We start from the raw sequence: 10000 nt of genomic DNA, 5'->3' as shown, positions 1-10000 counted from the left end.
TTTTTGCCAGCTGAGTGGACTGGAGCAACATGAAATAAAGTGTCTTGCTCAAGGACATGACGCATTGCCAGGAATTGAACTCATGACCTTACAATCATGAGCTGAATGCCCTAACCACAAAGCCACACACCTTCACAATATATGATATATATATATGTGTGTGTGTGTGTGTGTGTGTGTGTGTGTGTGTGTGTGTGTGTGTGTGTGCATTGAGCTGGCAGAAAATTAGTGTGCCGGGCAAAATGCTTAGTGGTATTTCGTCAGTCACTACGTTCTGAGTTCAAATTCCGCCGAGGTCGACTTTGCCTTTCATCCTTTCGGGATTGATAAATAAAGTACCAGTTAAGCACTAGGGGTTGATGTAATCGACTTAATCCATTTGTTTGTCCTTGTTTGTCCCCTCTATGTTTAGCCCCTTGTGGGCAATAAAGAAATATATATATATATATATATATATATATATGTGCATGTGTGTGTGGAACGGATGAATAGCAAAATCACCCTTGATAGAATTTGAACTTGGAATGTAAAGATGGATGAAATGCCACTAAGACTTTTAATTGTATGCTAAAGATTCTGCCAGCAAGTCACCTTAATTATTATTAATTATAATAATAATGATGATTTCAAATTTTGACACACAACGCCAGCGGTTTTTAGGGGAGATTATAAGTCAGTAACATCGAAACTCATACCTGACAGGTGATTTATTGTATCAGCCTTGCAGGGATGCAGCGCAAAGATGATCCCAGAGGAATTTTGAACTCAGAACACGACGAGTCAGAACAAACACTGCATGTTGTTTTCTCCAACAACAGTAACAACAACAGCAAACAACAAGCAATTTTACGTGGAGAGGATAGCTGATAACATTAACTGCAGTACTTAAAAAGTACTTCTTGAAATGTTACTTTATTTTGACAACACTGAAATGTTGAAAGGCAATGCTTGGTCTCAGTGAGATTTGAGCTCAGAACATAAGGCTAGAAGATATTGCTAAGCATTTCATCTGGTGTGCTAACAATTCTGCCAATTTACAACTTTAATAATGAAGAAAAATAATAAACATGATATAATAATAATAATAATAATAATAATAATAAAATTAATAATAATACTTTCTACTAAAGGCACAAGACCTGAAATTTGGTGGGAGAGGACTAGTCGATTACATCTACCCCAGTGTTTCACTGGTACTTAAATTATCGACCTTGAAAAGATGAAAGGCAAAGTTGACCTCAGTGGAATTTGAACTCAGAACGTAGCGATGAGCGAAATACTGCACAGCATTTTGCCGGATGTGCTAATGATTCTACCAGCTCACTGCCTTACTAATGATAATAATAATAATAACAACAACAACAACAAGCAAATCAATGAATGGATTCAAACACCTGTTCATGAATTAAGATATCATTCATTTAATATGGGTGGTGTCGATATTTGTGGAACTAAAGTTGCTGTATCAATGATTCTTCAGGACAATGCACCAAAACAATTGTTGCGTGCACACACACACACACACACACACACACACACACACACACACGCACACACTCTTCAATAAACAAGCCAGCTGGGTGGGGCTGTACATAAAGATGAAATGAAAAGACATTTAGAGAGCAAAAAACAAAATAAGAAAGAAAGTGGAACAGTTAAAGAAAACAGAACAAAGAAAATTTCTCCCACCACCATCATCATCATCACCAATCTACTGACATTTCAGAAACAATATAAAGAAAGGAAAAGGGAGAGAGAGAGACAGACAGAGAGACAGAGAAGAAAGAAGTGAAGAAAAAGAGAAAGTGTTGAATTAATGAGGGAGGTGCTATAGAATATAACAATACAAGGGGGGGGGGAGGTGGTGGTACTGAGGGAGGAACCAACAGGTGAGGAGCCCAGTTATGGTTATAGGGGTCTAGTGGGTCAGTGTGAATAAGTTGAATGAATGAATGAATGAATGAAGCTGATCATGGAAAATGGTGTACTATTAGCAAGTTTTGTTACTGTGGAAAAAGAAAGAAAGAAAAAAACCTACACAAAACAAAACAAGAACACTCCACATTATTTATCTCCCATAGACAGATTATTCTGGCATGCCAGACACCTAATGCAGAGTATACATCACAGACATGCCGACAAGTGAATGGAATAAAAGAAGAAATGCAAATCTTACACACACATATATGTATATACATATACACATACATATATAAATATACGTACATATGTATACTTTTACCTCTTATTTGTATACCCAAACTAATGCTTGTGCGCGTGGGTGTATGTGTGTGTGTGTGTGTGTGTATGTGTGTGCATGTGTGTGTTTCCATATCTGCGTGCATATGTTTAGAGAGAACAATTAAAGAAACAAATTTCATATTAATTATTCCACTTTTTTGTGAGCAATAAAGATGTAAAATATAACAACGTTCTTTCATGCAAAAACCTAATTTTTATGGGAATAGGAAGCTACACAAGACAAACATATTTACAAAAATATGCGTGTGTGTGTGTGGGGGTGTGTGTGTGTGTGTGTGTACTGTGTGGTAAGAAGTTTGCTTTCCGAACGTAAGCTTTTAGGTTCAGTCCCACTGTCTGGCACCTTGGGCAAGTGTTTTAGCCCTAGGCTGATCAAAGTCTCATGAATGGATTTGGTAGATAGAAACTGAAGCCTGTCATATGTGAGTATATGTTTTTTTTATATGTTTGTGTGTGTGTGTGTGTGTGTGTGTGTGTGTGTGTGTTGTGACAAAAGAATTTTGCAATCCAACCATGTGGAACTTTAGACAAGTGTCTCCTGCAATAGTCTCATGCTGATCAAAGGGTTTGGTGAAAGAACCCTATTTATATGTGTATGTGTGCCTGTGTATGTTAGCATCCCCTAGTCTTGACATCATGTGATAGTTGTAAACAAGAGTCACGATCATGCAAGCAGTATCCTCGATTTCCAATCTTCCATGAAAACATGTCTGGCCATGGGGAAATATTACTTTACTCGGTAACAGGTGAGAGGGTGACAGGAAATCCGCATCAACAAATTATACCTGACTCATGGAAGCACGGAAAAGTGGACATTAATACAATGTCAAAGATGATCACAACAATGATGATGATAAGTATCATAATCTAGGAGTTGTAAAGTTTTGCAAATATTGTTTGATATGGAACTTGATATGCTGGGTAGAATGGATAGATAGTCTTGTTTCAGTCATTAGACTATGGTCATACACACATACGTATGTGTATATATTTTGCAATTCTACCGATATACTTCTGTGCTTTTTAGCACAATGCATTTGCACGAGATACTTCCGAAAGACAAATATTGCAGTTCTGGGCTTTCTACAGTATATCCACATTAAGAAAGATATACAGAATGCTATTTTGAACTAATACTGCTTCTGTCGCTTATAACAAATTTTTACCCAGCTTGCCAGCTATTTACAACAATCTCTGTTTTTCTATATCAGCAGAGGTAAATTTTGTTTGAGTAAGCACTTGTTAATGGATGCCTGCCACTGATGACACTCAGAGAAGCAAAAATCTGGAGTTAACAATTCCACTGCTGTATGCTTTTCGCTTGCTACTTTAGTGCATTTTAGCACTATATATTTATAGGAGATGCCTTCTTGAGATGAATACCATAGTTTTGTGTCTTGTTACAGTATATTCACATTTAGTAAGAAATACAGAATGCTATTTTGAACTGATACTTCTTCTATCACTAATAACAAATATGGGCATCTATTTACACATAAAGTTGAAATTACAAACTGGTGCATGTGTAATGATGCAATCTCATTACACAAGTGGCATGATGGGAGATGAAACAGGGCAAGAATTGGTGACAGTGAAATGGAGTTATCATCATCATCAGCAGCATTTAACATCTGTTTTCCATGCTGGCATGGGTTAGATGGCTTGCCAGGAACTGGCAAGACCAAGGGTCGCACCTGGTTCCATAGTCTGCTTTGGCTTGGTTTCTACAGCCAGATGCCCTTCCTAATGCCAACTACTGGGTGCTTTTAACATGATACTATCACCAGTGATTTTTGCATGGCACCATCACCAGACCTGTTCAGGCGGCACCAGCAGCAACACTAATACATTTTACATGGTACTTGGAGTGAGGAAATTAAAAACAGATGAAGTCAATGCCGGCAATGATGATGATGATGGTAATGGCAATGAAGGTGAAGATGATAAAGTTTGATGATGATGATGATGATGATGATTATGATGATAATAAAGAGGATGATGACAGTGAAGATGAAAATGATGATGATAAAAATGATGGTGATGAAAATGACAACGACGATGATGACAGCTAATGATGATGATGATGATGATGATGATGATGATGATGATGGAAATGACAATGATGGTTAATGGCAATGATGAAGACAATGATAACAGTGATGCTGAAGATGACAATGGAGATAATGATGAAAGCAACAATGAAGACGACAATGACAACAACAACAATGATGATGATGATGATGATGATGATGGTAGTGATGCAGAAGATGGCGAAAACATTTATGACAATGACTGTGACAGAGATGAAGATGATGATGATGATGATGATGTTCATGATGAGAATGACGATCATGATAATGACAGTACTGATGGAGATGATGGCATCTCACAGCTTAGAGTTTTCTGAGATTTCATATCTTTAATCTAAATTCTTGACAGTGAAAATCTGAAATTTTTTCAATATCGCAACGGTTAATAACAAGTCATTTTAAGTTAGGTCACTGCAACATGTCAGTCAAATTACAAAATGTGGGGGAGAGGCAGAAACAAACAACAAAAAATAAACAGTAGTTGTTGTTTTCGTCTTCTTGTTTTTAAAGAATGTTATGTAAAAAAAAGTTACGTACATGGTTTAAAAGAACGTTTAGAGGTAAGAGAAAGAAAGAGCGAGAGAGGAGGAGATGGAAATAGGAGGGAAGAAAAAAAAAGAGAAGAGAAATAGGAGAGGCTATTTTATATACAAACTTATGTGCCTCTGTCTTAATGAGATTGTTAAAAATGTTGCATTGTACACTGGAGCATTATTTATATTTGTGTCTGTGAATATACATACATACAAATATATATATACACACAAATATATATATATATACATACAAATATATATATACACATACATACTTACATACAAATGTGTATATATATAATATACACATACATACATACAAATGTGTATATATATAATATACACATACATACAAATATATATATATATAATATACACATACATACAAATATATATATATATATATACATATATACATACATACAAATGTATATACATGTATATCATCATCATCATCATCGTTTAATGTCCGTTTATATACATACAAATATATACATACACACACATACATACAAATGTATATATATAATATACACATACATACAAATATATATATATACACACATATACACATACATACAAATATATATACACATATACGTAGAAATATATGTACACATACATACAAATATATATATATATATATATATATATATATATATATATATATATATTCGCAATGTAGGACCACTGAACTCAAGACATTTTTTCCATTCCCTTTCTATTTATTTCCTCTTATTCCTTTTTGCCGAAGAGTCTAGGGGTTGAAATGTAAAAGACTTTTCCATTTTTCCCATGCGTCAAAATAATACACTTACTTGTTGTTCCCACATCTGTCTTCGTCTTTGTTTTCCTATAAATTTGAACTATATATATATATATATATATATATATATATATATATATATATATATTGTTGTACTTGGGGATGGTCATATTGCCAGTTTAGCCAATAAAAACACACGCACTGTATATTTGGTGTTAATTTTTTTTTTTTTTTTTTTTTCAGCTTTATATTACATTAATCTTAATCTTAATCTTATTTCGGCCAGAGTTCTTTCGTCACACTTCTGTGACCTCATCAGTGGTCCTTTGTTTCCTTCTTTCTTATATATATATGGTGTTAGGAAGGGCATCCAGCTGTAGAAACTCTGCCAAATCAGATTGGAGCCTGGTGTGGCCATCTGGTTTCACCAGTCTCTCAGTCAAATTGTCCAACCCATGCTAGCATGGAAAGCGGACGTTAAACGACAATGATGATTATATATATATATATATATATATATAATATGGGTGACTGATTCGCAATTTTACAACATAGAGACAGTAATATATATGTCACTAAAATGGCAAAGAGCACTAATCAGCACCATTATTGCTAGAAATAAGAGTCAAAACAACTTAATAGCCACAGAAGCACTATCTTAATGACTGACTTGGTTATATCTGCTGCCATGACAGCAGATATAACCAGGTCATAGATGATTTCACATTTTGATGCCTATGCATCTTAATGGTCACTGGTGGCTCTCACCACACCTAGGGTTAAACTCAGCTTGCCATGTTAGCTTACAAGATTTCCACTGAAATCATACGCTGATATCATCAATGGTAAAAGTGAAAATTATAAATAATATATGTGTGTGTGTGTGTGTGTGTGTGTGTGTGTGTATAATATATATATATATATATATATATATACATATATATATATATATATATATATAGAGAGAGAGAGAGAGAGAGAGAGAAAGAGAGAGAGAGAGAAAGAGAGAGAGAGAGAAAGAGAAAGAGAGAGAGAGGTAAAGAGTTTTCTTTCTCCTGTTCTGCTTTGGCCCCTTCTCTCATACTCTAACTCCTCATCTTCAAGCATAAATACCCTCCTCCTTTTGAGGGTTTGCAGATTTGCAAGCTTCATAGTGACCTCACTAGTGTTGGTGCTACAAAAATGTGTAACCAGTACATGCTAATAAAAGTGGCATAAGTTAGGAAGAGCATACAGCTATGAAAAACCATGCTGAAGTGGATATGGGGAATACAAAGCAGTCCTTGATCTCATCTTACCTTGTCAAACCATCCAACCAATACCAGCATGGAACATGATGACGATGATGGTGTATGTGTGTTCAGTGGAGTTACTAGGAATGATGTGTGTATATAAACAGATTGGTTATTTGTTTTTTTCTGGGATTGGTCAAGCGATGAAGACATGTAATGAGACACTAATTAAGGTCAAAAATCGATTAAGACTGTTCATCTAATCTACAAGGAAATAGGGAAATTTGAGATGTTTGTATGTCTACTACACAGGTTTACACAACCATCAGCTGATGTAAAGACAAAGGTATGAACACACACACACACACACACACACACACTCAGACACAAACTCACACACATACACATGTGTATATATGTGTATATATGCATATGTATATATGGGTATGAGAGAATATATGTTTGTGTCTCCTTGTCACGTCATCGTGTGATTGTTGTAAATGGATGTCATTCATTTCTGATATTCAGCAAAAACATGTCTGGCCACTGGGGAAATATTGCCTTGCTTGGAAACAGGTAATGGTTGGCACCAGGAAGAGCATCCAGTTGTAAAAAATGAAAAAAAAAAAAAAAAAAAAAAAAAAAAAAAACTGTCTCAATGCCCTGCGAGCATGTAAAAGAAGTCTTTAAATAATGATGGCGATAATGATGATACGTGCGGACACACATTTACACACACGTTTAGTATTTTATGTGTGTGCATGCGCGTGCAAATGTATGAATCAATGCAATGGCAACTGCTTTATGAATGATTCATGAAGGGTTTCACACAGAAATTCAATAGGAAATTGCGCAACCCATCTCCATGTCATCACTTGTTACTTATTACAATGATTTGTCAACACTTCAATGTAATTTATTGAAGTGCTTTGTGTTTAAAGCATACTAGGGTAAATGAAGCCTCTGGAGGAGCCAGGCACCAACATATTTGTGTGTTTGTGTGTGTGTGTGTGTGTGTGTGTGTGTGTGTGTGTGTGTGCGCACACATGTTGGAGTGGAAAGATAAGAAAGCAGTTGAAGGAAATCTCAATTTTTGTTTTTGAAAGTTCTTTTGAAAAATACCCAAAAATTAAAATAATTAAGAGCATGTTAAAGGGAAATATATATATATATATATATATATATATATACTTTAAATACTTAATGTCTTAAACTAAAATAAAAATAAACAAATGATAAAAAAAAAGCAAGAAATATTTCAAGGAGAAGATAAGAAACAATGTTATATTATATTTTACATAAGTGTTTGTGTATATGTGAGGTTATGTGTGTGTGTGCGTGTGTTTGTGCTAAAGAGCTTGAAATTGTGTCAGAAGTTAATAATGATTAAACAAAAATAAAACAGGAAGACTAATTAACAATGAAAATAAAAATGAATAAATAAAATGCATCATTTTATAATTAATTGAGTGCCAAAGTGTGGTTTGTCATCAGCAATTGAATGGTACCAATTTTGGTACAGTTCTCTAGAATTGACAAGTGTAACTTGGATCTTAGTTTGTAGTGATGCAAAAGAGTAGGTGCATTAGCGTCATTTTTTTAAATATATTTTTATCTTTTATCTTTTAATTGTTTCAGTCATTAGACTGTGGCCATGTTGGGGGCAATGCCTTGCAGAGTTTTTAGTTGAATGAATCAACCCCAGTACTTTCTTTTTAAAGCCTAGTACTTAATCTATCAGTCTCATGTGCTGATCTGTCAAGTTACAAGTTGAACATCTTATCTGGCCACCACAGTCCCCAGATCTCAATATTATTGAACATTTATGGTGCATTTATAGAAAAACAAGTAAGGATTCGATATCCTCCACCATCATCACTCCAAGAACTGGAGACTGTTTTAGCTGAAGAATGGACAAAAATTCCTTTGGAAACAATTCAAACTTTGCATGAGTCCATATCTCATAGAATTCAAGATGTAATTACTGCCAAAGGCGGTCCTACTCCATATTAAAATAAATTTGCTTGAAATTTTAAGGTGTTTCCATTATTTTGTCCAACCCCTGTATATATATGTGTGAGTATATAAAAATATATATATATCACCAATCAACATCCGTTTTCCATGCAGGAATGAGTTGGGCTATATATATATATATATATATATATATGTGTGTGTGTATGTGTGTGTGTATGGCAAGAAATAAATAATAGTCATTACATATTTTTCTTTTATTAGAGCAAATTTGGCTTACAGATGTTTCCAATAGTCATTATAAGTACATTATTGATAGGTTTACTCAACTGGTCTATTCATCAGCTGAGAAAAATTGAACATCTCACCAAAAATTTCTCGTTATACACACACACACACACACACACACAGAGAAACTAATATGATTAATAATCAACTATGAATTGAGTACTTGCCTCGGTGCCAATTAATGTAGGTCGAATATATAAAGTATCACCAGGAGTTGAAGGAACCCAGTCAGCATCAATGGAAACCAATTTTTTAATACATTCTATTAATTCTCTGCCATCAAATGTCTGAAAAAGAAGAGAAGTTCGTATATAAAATAAACTTATAAAATCATGATGCAACGACTTGTAACAACCAATGTGCAAACACATATCTATATTATAAAATATAGATGAATAGAAATATTACATTTCTAAATCTCTCAGAGAGATTTATGGAGTAACAGCACGATAAAGTGATGGCTTGTTGCCAACTTAATGTGACAGTCCCAGGAAAGGAAAGAATGTTAGTTATTTATTCCCAAGAAACACTGTTTCTAGTTGGTCATGTGGCACAATCATTAAGGACAAAGAACTCTTGCATCACAAAGCCAACTAGAAACGGTGTTTCTTGGGGCTCAATAACAGTAACATTCTTCCCTTTCCTGAGTCTGCCACACTAAAAGAAAAAAAATATAGATAGTATTCCTTTTAATTTTGGAACAAGGCCAATACGTTTGAAGAGTGCAGTGGGGCAAGTTGATTCTATGAACATCAATACTTGACTCATATCTATTTTATCAACTTCAAAAGGCAAAGTTGATATCAGCCGGTTTTGAGCTCAGAACACACACAGCCAGTAGAATTACTGCTT

The 10000-nt window shown here is 34.6% G+C and overlaps 1 protein-coding gene across 4 annotated transcripts in view; it reads right to left on the bottom strand.

Moving 5' to 3' along the window:
* The window catches only part of LOC106879281 (branched-chain-amino-acid aminotransferase, cytosolic), a 345814-nt gene that overhangs the window by 79495 nt on the left and 256319 nt on the right, over window positions 1-10000 (bottom strand). For all 4 annotated transcript variants that reach the window (XM_089361667.1, XM_089361668.1, XM_089361666.1 and 1 more), the window contains one exon: window positions 9316-9435. In XM_089361667.1, coding sequence (XP_089217793.1) covers window positions 9316-9435 — 120 coding nt within the window. The remainder of the gene's footprint in view (window positions 1-9315; window positions 9436-10000) is intronic.

Source organism: Octopus bimaculoides, chromosome 13 (genome assembly GCF_046866305.1).
Source record: "Octopus bimaculoides isolate indiv1 chromosome 13, ASM4686630v1, whole genome shotgun sequence".
Lineage (NCBI taxonomy): Eukaryota > Metazoa > Mollusca > Cephalopoda > Octopoda > Octopodidae > Octopus > Octopus bimaculoides.
Note: the sequence above shows the minus strand (reverse complement) of the source record. Positions and strands in the feature narration are given on the sequence as shown.